The sequence below is a fragment of the Poecilia mexicana genome, unplaced genomic scaffold (assembly GCF_051168715.1).
Source record: "Poecilia mexicana isolate PSO_F unplaced genomic scaffold, ASM5116871v1 scaffold_3, whole genome shotgun sequence".
NCBI lineage: Eukaryota > Metazoa > Chordata > Actinopteri > Cyprinodontiformes > Poeciliidae > Poecilia > Poecilia mexicana.
In genome coordinates, this window is record NW_028263372.1 from 19,072,551 (window position 1) to 19,086,325 (window position 13,775).

The window sequence follows — 13,775 nt, forward strand, 5'->3', positions numbered from 1 at the left end:
CAGTATCATCAGAATTTGCAATGGATTTCAAGTAATTTTGAAATCTTGTAAATGTTTCAAAATTGCTAAAGACAGCATCAGAAAGAAATAACTGAATACTTTTGGGGTTAAAAAGGAAACGGCAGAAAGTGGAGAGGATGCTTCAGGCTTCCCACAGCTCAGCTAAAGAGCAAAACAATAGACCTTCTGTTAGCATTCTTGTGGTGTCTGGGCAAGAAGAGGCACCCCACTCTCAGGGTAGCCCCTCCAATCTTTAGCACAACACCCCTGCAAATAATGAGACAAAATAGCTTTTATTTATATGTTATTCAATGGTAAAAATTTTTCCAATCAATTTACAATCCTCAGAAATGTGTAATTAAGCAGCGCGAGAGGACACTTCAAAGTCCAAACAACGTGCTGAAAGCTCAGTCATCTCTGACGTGATGACCCTCAAGCGGCTTTGTCTGCGTGATGTTTTTCTTCTCTCTTTTTTTATGTATGTGCCTCTGACTCCTTGTATCTGTAGTATCAACGCAAGTGATTCGCGACATCACCTAATGTGTCTTGTCGGCTACCTGTAAAAGGCGGCTCCATCATGGACACAGCCAAAGGTTATTAAAATTGGCGCTGATTGTATCTGTTTTACAGATAAGCCATTCACAACAAGTGTAGTCCGGTGAATAAGAAGTCAATTCAAGCCTTGGAAACAGCATACAAGCCCTATGAATGGCTGCTTTTTAGGTCCCTTTTTTTTCGTTATAAATGGAGAATTGCAGCTCTCTTCAGTTGCAGCAGGCAGCGGAGGCAGAGTGGGGCAAACTGAGCTTCAGACTAGCCTGCCAGTAAATTGCTCTGAATGGGTTCTGGAGGTTGACAGGCCCTATTAAGACAAACGGCTTTCCTCATCGGAGAGATAAAATAAATCAGGTGTTTAGTCAAATTAAAATAGTTCCAGTGGAGAGGGCCCCCGGGAGCTCTCGGAGAAACTCAAGACAGATGTGGTCAGACACGAGAGGAAGACACCCAAGAAAGAATTCAGCTCCTTGCTGGCCCCGGGCCAGGCCTTGTTGGACTGTTATCCGGATTTCTGTGCTGCGCATCCTTGCCGCTCTACGATCGTCTCCATCTCTCTTTGACGCTGTCAGATTTCCTTTTGGTATTGCTTGTTTCCCAAGATCAGCTTGTCATGGGAGTGCAGCAGGAAGAGAATGAGTTACTGTCTATCCCCTCACTGGCAATTATGTTGACTGTGTTAGTCAATTGTAGGATTACTTAGCATTGATTAGCCGATGAGAGAGAGCGAGAGAGAGAGAGAGAGAGAGAGAGAGAGAGAGAGAGAGAGAGAGAGAGAGAGAGAGCTGCTGCACCGTTACTTTCTCGGTTTCTCACACAGTTGTTATGAGACTGTAGAGATTTTAAGATGAATGGTGTTTTATTTACATTTCTTTAAAACTTCTGCACAAAAGTTGGTGACTTGATCAAGCTGTTTCTTGAATGATTGTTAGACTCTGCTTGGTTCACCAGATGCAGGATCCAGTCATGCTGGATCCTGCATCTGGTGCAGGATCCACCAGATGGATCCTGCACCATCTGGTGGATGGTGCAGGATCCAAACGTGCTGAATAGCAAGTTTGTGCTATTCAGCACAAACAAGATTGTGCTATTCAGCCTCTACTCCACTCTGTTGGTGTGATTGCCGCCACCTCTAATACCTGTGTGGTTTATAGGCTGGTGCAAACAGTGACTCTTAACACCTTCTCTGTAATAACCCCTGGAAGTCTGACACAAGTGCCACCCCCGTTTTGTCAGCTCCCTGCAGCTCTTTGTCCATGTGCCGGTAACAATTCCTTCTCTTTTTCTTCTGAAAGCTGTGAAAACAAGCCACACAAACTCGTCAAGTCCAGGCTGTGTGTGACCTTAACAGTTTCTAGTGAATTCGCTGCAGTTGGTTCCTTCCTGTGTGGATTTCTTTGTATTAAATATTGTGTACACTACAATGACACAATGTGATGATTGGCTTGTCCAGCATGGCTACTTTTCTAAATTTAACAGTAAACAACTTAGGACCTCTCCACAGCCTTTCGTCCAAAAGTCTACATGGCCACAGCCAGCTCAAGATTTATTGTAGCCCACAATAGAGATTGACTTGATGACCCGGACAACTACTATTGCTTACCACAGCTCAATGAATATCTCCATCAAGTCATTCATGTTGAGACTGTTGTGCGTTATGTAAGTCACTTCAAATTATTTATATGAGAGGGCTGGGTATCTCGCCCTTTGAGGTAATACCATAGGCATTTGTGAACAAGAAAAACCTATAATTCCAGTGCAATCAGGATTGTAGATTAGGAAAAATCTGCCACGCAACAAACAAGCCTTTGAGTAGCTCAGTATTCTTCAGAAAACTCTCTTGATTATACGTAGAAAAAGATTTACACAGATGGATTTTTGTAGCTGCCCATAAACAAAAATACAAAGTAGCAGTCAGAAGAATGCTAAAGCTAGTGTCAAAGCTAAAATAATACTTGTAATATTAAACTAGCTATAATGAGAACTTAATTGAAAAGAAAACATTCCAAAAATATTGGTACAGTTACTTTATGCAGTTCTACTTTTTTTTTTTTCAAAACGTTACTTCTAGCTAGTCTTTATTTTTTGATCGCCCGCTGCAGTTCTCTTCCCAAACAGTAGGCGTCTCTGCTGTTAAATTGATACTGTAGCACCCCAGAAATGTCAGCAGAAGAAGAGTCTTACTGGAGTTCGTTCACAACATGTCTCCTCTTCAATCAGAGCAACGTGGATTTTTTTTTTATATATACATAGATTTATAAACGGGTGCATTGAGATGCCTTCTCTGTAATCACAGGTGTTCTACTCATACACTTGAGTAATGCGTTTGCTTTTCTGTGAATTGGTAATTACTTCGTTATATATACTAGTAACATTTGAAACAACATGCTTTTCAGCTGCACAATTCTCATTTTGTGCAACTAACATTGAAATTACTCTTTCACTTTTGTCAACCTGACTTCTGTGGTAATGTTGGTTCTGCTGGGGGGTGAGGGGAGGGCTTCCTACTGGTGCGAAGGCCTTAAGCTGCTGCTTAGTTTGTTTATGCTTTTGGTCGACTCTGGTTTCAAGCCTCCCCCTTTGAGGTTCTTAATTCATTTCCAGGGATGAATCACAAGTATCTCGCTTTTAACCATTGCCCCTCTAAACCTGCCCTCTCCTGCTTTTCACAGGTACCCCAGAGGGTCTGGCAGAAAAGGAGCACCAGCTCTCCACAATGATCACCCAGTTGATAAGTCTGCGAGAGCAGCTCCTGGCCGCCCACGATGAGCAGAAGAAGCTTGCTGCTTCCCAGATGGAGAAACAGAGGCAGCAAATGGAGTTGGCTCGACAGCAGCAGGAGCAGGTAACTGCGTCCTGTCTTCCTTTTTAGCACGTTCAGGGATGTAATCACTCTCTCCTCTCGTCTGCATCTCAGTTAACAGCCTGTTTACTGTCAACATTTTATCCTTGTTATTTACAACACGCACTGTCATTCCTCCTCCAATATTGTTTATTCTATTACCCTCCCTGCCTCTGTAATAAACCTCATTAAATCCATTTGTAACAAATTGTCACTTAGATCTTTTTTTTTTTTCATGCCTGAGGTGTGCCAATAAAATCTCGGAATGCCGAATGATAAGTCGTTTAAGAGATGCTGCTCTCAATATTTCCTCAGATATTTCAGTCATGCTCGCTCACCCACGTTTGTGCTGTGGCAGGAAAAAAAACCTTATTATGACTTGTGCTAACAAATGCGTGGCAATGTGTGAATTAAACATTATATTAAACATGGAAGTCCTCCATATCTTATAAATTGTCCTCCTATTATAACAAGCCGGGCATTAGATTTGCAGCACAAATCTGGCCAATGAGCCATATTGTACAAATCAGCAAATTAGCACAGGCCATGAAGTGTGTTAATGTCTGGGAAGAAATAAGGACACTAACTATCCACACGGGCGACACTTTTATTATCACCAGCCACTCTAATGGCTATGAGTCAATTATCAGCAAGGAGTTCACTCAGAGTTTCCTCAGCACACTCTCAAACTGTCCTGTGGTAAATGAAGAGATTTACCATACACCTTGGACTGATACATTTGGTCATAGTACACTAATAATGCATTAACAGTATTGATTTTCTTTTTCAATCAATGACGTTCATCTGCAAACTCCACAAGTACCAAAGCTTTGTGGGACACACCAGCTCGACTGAGCCACAATAAAATACATTTCATTTTATTTTAAAATGGAGAAACATTAATAAATTTGGGATGTGCCACGCTAGACAGGGAGAGCCCGCTGAGAGCTAAAATGTCATCAAGCCATCAAGATACAACGCAGTAATTAACTGTTGACACTTGTGAGGAAGCCAGCACAAATTAATCTTGACACATTTGCAGACGGCAGATATCTTACAGAGAACACTTTGTAATTATATATAAAATTGAAAATTAAATGACACTTAAAACCCAGTTGTCATGCTCAATGAAGTGAGCGTGTAGATGGAGGTGGGCGCTCAGATGAGAAAGATTGCGGTGAAGCCTCGCTTCGCATAGGGGCAGCAGGGACCTCTGTCAGTCACACTCCACCTGCACTGGGGATCTCCATCGTAACCATGGTTGTCTGTCTTGTAAATCATTCATATCACTCATAGACAAATGCACACTCTGCTTTCCTGCACAGGCCATTTTACATTTATTCAGAAGCAAACCAAATGCTTTTGCTACGCTCAAACAAGAGTTACAGAATAGTATGCTTGTTTTAGTGCTCATCATGCTTCCGGTATCTCAGCACAGAGAGTGTCTTGCAAATATTTACACCCCCTGAGTGTTTTTTTTTTTTTTATCTTTTGCAATGTCACAACCTCAAATGTCTATGTATTTTGTCTTATTTGAGAGAGAAACCAACATAAAGTTCTACAATATTGTGATGTGGAAGGTCTTCAAACATTTTTCATGATACAAACATAACAGTTTCCAATTATTTTTTTTACAAATATAATTGAAAAACAAATATTGTTTTCAATTACTCTTTTTACTAAAATAATTGAAAACAATGTCTCTTCCTCTTCCAGGTTTTTGTCATGCTCTTTTTTTTTTTGTCAGTCTATACCATAGAGTTTCATTAGAGGAAGTTTGCAGTTGAAATGTGACAAAATATGATAAAGTCCAAGGGGTGTGAATACTTTTGCAAGGACTTTCAATTTACTGTACAGAAACTGGCCCAAATTACGTTTGACCACATAATGTTATCAAGAGGAATACACAAGTATCCACCGATAAGTTCCTCTTCTCATTTATCTCAGTTTAAGGGATTATTTAATTTTCTCCATTGCTTCTGTTTTCAACCAGATTGCACGACAACAACAGCAGCTTCTGCAACAGCAGCACAAAATCAACCTCCTTCAGCAGCAGATCCAGGTCAGTGCATGCATTTCTGTCGGCCCTCTAACACGCAGCAGCTTACACCTCCTACTTTCAGATTACTCCAACATTTCTGCCTCTTCAAGGCAATTAACCCACCGATGTTGCTACGGTGACTCGGATTTAGCAGCACACACACGAGTAAAATCAGACAATAAAGGTACCTTCTATGCCTCTTTTCATTTCTGTGTCTCTTTCTCCTTTATCTTTAATATTTGTGTCACACTAACAGTCATCATTCTCATCAAATGTTAATTGCCTGTTGGTAATCAGGAGGGTTTTTAAAATATGGAGGTGAATAATTAACACATCTTAATGAACAAAAAAGAGGGGGAAAAAGTAACAACGGCTAATGAGTGCTGCTGATAGAAGAGAGCCTAGAGGTGGAGGACATGAAAGAGGCTGGTAAATGCCTCTGAAATTAGTCAACCCCAGAAGGGCAATGGCACATGCTTTCACACGGCACATGGACTGCGGAAGCTTACATTGTCTTTAAGATGTGTGTATTTCCTTGTGGTTTACCTAAGCTGATGCAGACATTTCAAAACTTGTATATCTCATGCTCTTTCTTCCTGATACCACAGGACTACTCGGGTTTGTTTGTTTGTATGCACTCTTTAACACAGAGTTGCAGTGGAAGACCACCCAGTCAGCCCGTAGCTTGATCTGTTCAAACTGCACAAGATAAGCTGTGGTTGGTCACTCGCGCTGGTCAAGGCTGCGATCTTGGCTACCTTTGTGAAGCTAATGTTATCCTGCTGGGTGTGTTTGGTGTCAGGCACATCCTTCTCCATTCGCCGCCTCCCGTGCTTGTTCTTATAAGAGTTAACTCTCCCTGTTCTGTCCTATTCATTACACATAACTTGGAAGCAAATTGTTCACGGAGCAGCAACGTCAACATGGCTATACAAGATTTTTAAAGGTTTTTTATTTTTTATTTTTTTATTTGAAGGATTTTTTGAAGATGTATTTTTGCTCAACAGATCAGACTGCTGCAAAAGTAGTCTGGACAGTAAAGTGCCTCTTTTGAGAGGTGTATTGTACTCTTAACAAAATCTTGAGATTCCAGTAGCCTCAACCTTTTACTTTAATAGTTGACGATCTTTTGGGAAGATGTTTGAGTACTAATTTCCACTGAAAACTAGCCAAGGACATTACACTAAGGGGTGTGTTTGCGTGTGTGTGTGTGTGTGGGGGGGGGTGACTCTTAAATTAAGTGTCGTATCGACCAGTGAGGGGCTAGACCTACTCATTTCTTTGAGGACCCTTTGCTTGTAATCATTGAGCATAAGGGCACCACTTTAAAAAAAATCTAACTTTTAGAGCCTCTTGATTTTATCACAAAGTTACAGAGAAATGACACCTGAAAATTCCACTTGATGAATAATTTTTAAAAGGGCTTGGAGATTTGAGAGTGTATGGGAATGCTCTTCTGAATATCCATTTCAAACACTTGAACAGAGATACAAGCAAAGTCCTTCCTTGCAGAGCCCAGTTATCCAGCTTTTCCCCTGCCTCGGATCTTACAGGATTAAAACACAAACACACACACGCATACACACGCAGACACATTTACAATTAAATAAAAGAATCCCGTGTGCCGGCCATCTGCTTGACTATCCACCAGCCTCCCTTGACTCTACTGGGTACATACCACCCAAGTTTCACCTTGTGTAACATTGTTTAGCCAATAAGTTATTCAAACCAGAATGTGTGCTTTCTTCCTAAACCAACTCCTCCAGTTATCCACAGTTGTGATGAAGCGTCAAGGCAAGTAGATAAGAGAGTCGGAGCTGATCTCTGTGAAGTTATTTTCTGTGGTTCTGTTTTTGTTATTGCTGCCTCTTAAAAAGTGCCTCAGCTATTTTAATATATAACAGCTTTACTTAATTAGTTCTATATACAAGCTTCTTGTCCGCAAAGTGATTCACAGTATTGGGGGATTTGGTTACCCTGCTTTTAGCATTGAGGGCGCTAAACTTTATTGGTAACCCTGCTGCTATCAAAGTCCTATTTGGCTTTAGAGAGGAAGCCAAGGGAGAGAGCCTGACTTAGGTCATGTATTGATGATGTGAGCGATCACACGGTGCATATTTTAAACAGTCTAAAAAATAAAACCATGGAGATTGCGACCAGAGACTGTTGTTGGCATTATATGTGTGCTTTCCAAGACTTTATAGCATGAAGACTGAATCTCTTAGAAGTATTGTAGAGGTTTAGTCTGGGTCCACTTTGGAGCAAGCCAGCATGGAATTCAATTAAGTTTCTCTTTTGAATAGCCTTCTTTTTATCCTTTCTCATCATGCCTAAAAGAGAGGGGGAGAGATTTAGTCTTTGTCCCACGGGATTACAATGTCACTTGTTTTAAGATAGCAGATTGAAGTGTTAGGGGCTTATCAAAAATTAAAGCTCCAGGCTTTGTGTGTTTCCCCATCAGGACCGTTTTTTTTTTTTTGTTTTCGTTTTTTTCTTTCCTTACTTCAGTCCGGCCCACATCGTTGAAATCATCTTGGCTCTAATTCAATCCTAGGATTAGATCTGCTGCTTTTGGTTGGAAATTTGAAACACCATTCGGGACTTTGTAAGACATGTCACAATTTAACATATATATCAATAGATAACTAGTTTGTCCAAGCAGCTACTTATCTTTTTATGCTACTGTGTAGAATAACATTCAAGTTATTCTTTCTTCACTCATTACAGCTCATTTTATTTAGAAATTAAGTCATTTTTGCACTTTTAATAAATGCAAAATAACAAATAGTAAACTATGTATAAGCAACCCAAGATTGGGTATTTGCCTAAATGCAACTTTTACACCTGTGGTGCAGAGACATGCAAACAGCCATATACATTCAGAGAGGTAACTGTCTGTGCCCAGCAATTGGATGTGCACATTGATACAAACATCAAGAGGATGAATACAGGCTGAAAGGTCAGAGTGAACTTTATCTTCATAAACAGACAAGAAAAGGCAGAGCTCACCAGATGAAACAGAGGGGCACTTTTAATCCAGAACTTTTAATTTAAATGTGAAACATCATTTAACACGGTGACCAAAAAAAAAAAAAAACACAATGTCATGACATTGTTGCTTGTCACTAACTGTGGCATTTATGTGGCAACTCTGAGAAGACAGCCGGATAGGAGATCTAAGGGATAATAATTTCGAAGGATGCCATTGTCATTCAGATTGTGCTTGTTTTCAAAACCTTCTACTATTCTACTTCTACTGGTTGTGTTGGGTCTGGTTCTGTTTATTTATGGTCTGGCCTTGAAACTCTAACCCCGCTCACATTATCTGTGCCTGTAAATCCTACCTTTAACCTTGTTTCCACAAGGATACGTAAACACAGCATGTCTTTCTCCCCAGTTTATAAAGGGAAACATAAGTTTAAAAGTGAAAAGGACACGATATTGTTGTTCTCAACATGCTTCAATCTGTCTGAGGTTTTCTCACATATCTTTAATGGCGTAGAGAGACACTGGGGGACTAAAGGTTTAAAAAATACAAAAGAGAAAAATAATTACAAAAGCATTGTGCAACAAGTCATAAAATGGAGAAACTATACTGCTGCTAGAATGTGAGGTATAAGAAAAACACAACAGAAGGTATACAATCTAACATCTAGCAGCACATTTCTATTAAGTTATTTGTGCAACTCAGACTTATGTTTGGATCTTAATTAAAGTTTTGCTGCCGACACACCGTTGTTTTTCTGTCTTTTGTTTCCAGTGGCACAGGAAGATGCAGTGCCATTGCAAAAATATTTAGCCACACCCTTCATCCCTGATCTCTTGATGTGTATTTGAATGTGAAGCCTATTTTTGACACATTTTACGCAAAATATTACATCATATTCATTTCTTATACATGCTTTTTTTTAAGAGATTTTGCAGTTTAAAGGGGGAATTGCTCATATGCTTAAGCAACACTTTAGGTCCAGGTAATTTTTTTGTCTTCCTTTTTATTTCACATAGACATTAATGTGTAAGGACAAAACATGGTTGTTGCTGTTTATTTTGAACATTTTGTTATGGTTAACAATTATAATATGAGAGCAACTCACAAAGAGAGAAAATTTAAATTTGCCTGACGTTTAAACAATATATTTAAACAAAGCGTTTCCCCTTCAGAATGAATGCAACAATTGCTTTTACTTTAGGTTTTCCCTAAAGAAATTACTGCATTACTTAAGTTATTGAACAGAAGTCCTAATGACTTAAAGTAAAATGTATCTTAACAGTAGATTAAGGCTTTTAAATGCCACAGTAACATTTTCATTATTTTGGCAAAATTGAATGTTAGGTTTTTTATGTTTTATGCAGCTATGTTGCATCAAACACACAAAAGCTTCCCTCAGAGCAAATAAATAAATAAACAAAAATAGTCAATTTAATAATCCCATTTAAGTACAAAGCACTGAAAAAAAACTTTTTGTACAGTGTCTTATAAAAATTAATTTTCTTTTTATCCATTGTTTTTTGTTTAGTCACAGTTTAATAGAGCACAAAAGAAAATCTAAGCCGCACCATTACAGTAAATATTTTACATCATCCAATTAAGTTTAAATAAACATGGATCAGTTGGGTGCTAATATAAGGATAACAGATCTAAATGGTGCTTTTGTTGTCTCCACAGTAAAACTGAATTTCTCAGTGTGAGGTCCCTAATAATGTCGTAACAAAGGGTAAAAAAAATAAAAAATGCAAAATGGACATTGTTAAAGAGAATGCATAAGTCGCCCAATTAGTGCAGCAGACTGGGGCTGTTAGTATAATAATAAGAGAATTACAGAGCAGGAAAATGATCATGTGTGCATTCAAAGTGGGAAACTGTGTACTGCTGTGCACACAATCCGACTCTTGTGTTTGCTGATGAGCTCTGTGTTAGCCTCCTTGTACCATTATGTTGAGGCATTAACAGCCTAGTAAGACAGCCTTGGCTCTCTCCCAGGGAGCCTCAGTCCAGCATGTTCATCCTCCATTTAAGAAGACTGTTAGCTGATGAAGATGTGTACAAGCAAGACGGAAGATAAAAGAAAGCGGTTGCTTGACTCATTAGTATGTGTTATTTGATATATTGACACTTTCCTATAAATAATTCCATTTAGTGAACTCCATTTGTGAGGTGGGAAGCACCAATTTAATTACTTATTAAATGTTATTACTTGTCAGGAAGCAGAAGAAATGCTGATGTTTAAAAAAAAAGTCGTGTCCACATCACTAAAGCCATATCACAGCTCTGTTGAAGTTTAATGATGCACACATAGGTAGTTCAAATGTGAGCAACGGTAGTGACAATTTGCTAACATTACAAAGTCGTTAAGACATTATTAAATATAACTAATTTATTTGACATAGTTTGGGTGCCCCCAACAACAACCCACCCATTTAGTTGGTGAAAAGAAAAGGCAATTTCATAATATTTTTAAATTACCGTACAAAAGCTTTTACATTGTTATTACTGAAGAGAGACACATAAATTACATAGCTACAGTTTAATCTCCTGTTTCTGTTTCTGTTCAAGTTCAAGCTTTAATATTGGAGGCGTAGCACAGCCGGTCACTCTTGGAAATTAGAAAAGTTCAAAACCCTATCAGACCCTTTTTGTTTTCAGATGTCCCAGGATTGTTTCTGATCTGTTGATTCATTTTTTCAGACATAGAAATGTGTTGGCTAAATAATGTGTCGAGTAGTGATGTTGATTTTATATTTAAATTTGGGACTAAAAACGACCACATAGTTCCCTAGCAAAAAGTCAAATGCTATGAGAGTTCATTGGGTGCCAAGGTTGTAAAAGGCAGGAGATTGCTACTGTTGGGCTCTATGTTGATTCAGTCCTCACTATTTATCAATGCCTTTCATACGTGCAGATTATTTTTTCATCCTTCCTGCTTCCATTTCTTACCCATAAAAAAAACAACAACAAAAAAACATTTCATTCTCGTGTACTTAGCTTTTGAATTTTGTTCTTTCGGTAGTTTAGTATTTACATCAGTCATTGAAGACAAGTAATCATAAAAGGGCTCCAATCTCATGTAATTTAATATTTTGTCCATTATTTAATGAAAACGTAGCTTTAAACCTCATGTGGAAGACAGCTTCACTTTGTACATATTCATGTTGCTGTTAATTAGTGTACAATGTTGTGAAAATGTTTTTGCCCCTTTACGGTTTTTGATTTTTGTTACTTAAATTAGGGTTTGCAATTATATTTTGCTAAAGAAAATGTAGCCAAGAGACTTTGGTATGAATTTAGATTGGCCGTTAAAACTTAAAAACATGCTGATTCTGCAAAAAACGTCTCAGAAAATAATTTCTGGTAAACACTGACTAGTTGATTTTGGGGGAAATTGCTTTTTTGCTCAAAATTGGTTTGGTATCATGACAAGTTTTTTTTTTTTTAGTTTTAAGTTTGAAGCAATACTTACGGATGTACTCTGTTGCAGGTTCTTTGCCAATGAGGTGAGAAAGTTGACAAAAGTAGATTATTGTTGCAGCAAACTACAAAATAAAGCTATGCATTTGTGTAAGTTGATGTTATATGCAGACACCTCAACAGTTTAAGCAGTGATAATTAAAAAGCTTCACAAGAGAGGCACCAAATAAACAGCAGTATGCAAGATCACACTTGACGATTCCTCAAAGTTTCAGCTTTCTATCAGCTTGGACATCTAACAACACAAGATGGTAGATTATCTGTCAAATCTTCATAGTGTTAATTAATCCTGATAAGTGAGCAAATACCCTGAACTTTACAATGCTGCACCTGTTTAGAGCTTCTTAAACCCTCACTGGAAAGCGGAAAAGCTTCTACACTTAGCGCCCATTATGTTGCAACGCTTGCAGGGAAAAATATCAGGAGGGAGAACACGTCCTCCACTGTGTTGTTGATTTAGTTTCCTCTCCCCCACTGCATTAACTGTGTTTTCTCAGCTAACGTTGTGCAAACTGTTTTGTCTTTGCATTGGGTCGTCATCCTCAGCAGTGGGCACACTCACAGGGGCTGAAGGAGCGGCATTAATAAGCTCAACTGTGTACGGGCAGCAAGAAACAGGAGTGTGTTTTCTCAGGGCAGGGGTGGCAAAGGAAAGCATTCAGCCTATGGCTAGCGCAAAAAAAAGGAGATTTTTGTTTTGGGGTAGGGGGAGGAAGGAGAACCCAAGCATTCCAAAGCAGAATATAATGAGCTATTTTGTCCTGCTCAGTTTGCAGCAGAAAAGAAAATATTTGTGTTTGTTTTCTTTGACTCAGTTCTGCAAATATCTTTTTTAGCATTTCCTTAAATTTCATTGGAAAATCTGAAATATGAAGTAGTCTTGCTTGGCGGCGTTCGATCTTGCACAAATTTTGTGGTTTCTCTGAGCCGACATTATGGTGATATCTGAGAGTGTTTGAAAGTCTGAGCAAACTTGTGTGTCTAATAAAGTCGCCCCTCCTGACAGGAGTTTTTCTGCTGAACAACAGAAGGGGCTCTGTTGTGTTGTGCGGCCCCAGCAGCTGGGAGGCAATGATCGAGACAAAGTCCGAGTTTGTTGAAAAAAAAAAAAAGAAAAAAAAGAACCGTCAAAGGGGGAAACCCCACCGTCATGTGGACAATCAAATCATGTAAGTTAGGGTTGGCGTTGTATTTTGGTCTAAATATAAATAAGAGCTTTCCCTTCTATTTTAAATACATTGAAGAAATATTTTTTTGCAGACATTGGTAATATATTACACATGCGATGCCAAATCTGCAGAGAGCAGATTGTATTGCAAATATTTTGTAAAAATCAAAACAAAATCCAAAGATATTCCAAACCTTAAGCTGACTGTATTTCACAAGCTTGATACGGTTAAATCCCTCTATTTCCCTCTCCCCAAACCAAGTTTAAATCACACTAAAATACCTGTTTATCTGACTGTCCCATGTCTAATGTTCTTTACAACCTGACTGAGGCTACTGGAGAACAGCTCTGTGGGAATGTACTTATTCCCAGCGCTGCATATGCACATAGTTAGGTTGTATTCACAGGACAATAACACAGACCGTTGATCCCCATCTTTCTTAGTTGATGTCAGGAAGAAAATTCTGTTTTAGGTATTCTTTATTTACACTGCGTAATGCTAGATTTTGTTGTGTTGTTTTTTCCACAAGGTTATGGAAACTAAGCACTCTCGTCACCTATATCAGCCTTCACAACAGAGCCTATGCTTTACTATTTCATCTATAGCAATATTTAATAAATTAGAACGTCAGTGAAAGGTTCATTCACTGCAATAGTTCAGTTCACAAAGTGAAACATCTTAAATAGATTAAATAAACACAGG

The 13,775-nt window shown here is 38.7% G+C and overlaps 1 protein-coding gene across 2 annotated transcripts in view; it reads left to right on the forward strand.

The window, feature by feature from the left end:
- The window catches only part of sox6 (SRY-box transcription factor 6), a 140,233-nt gene that overhangs the window by 79,224 nt on the left and 47,234 nt on the right, over positions 1–13,775 (forward strand). For both annotated transcript variants that reach the window (XM_088004270.1, XM_014993554.2), the window contains 2 exons: positions 3,228–3,400; positions 5,391–5,459. In XM_088004270.1, coding sequence (XP_087860396.1) covers positions 3,228–3,400; positions 5,391–5,459 — 242 coding nt within the window. The remainder of the gene's footprint in view (positions 1–3,227; positions 3,401–5,390; positions 5,460–13,775) is intronic.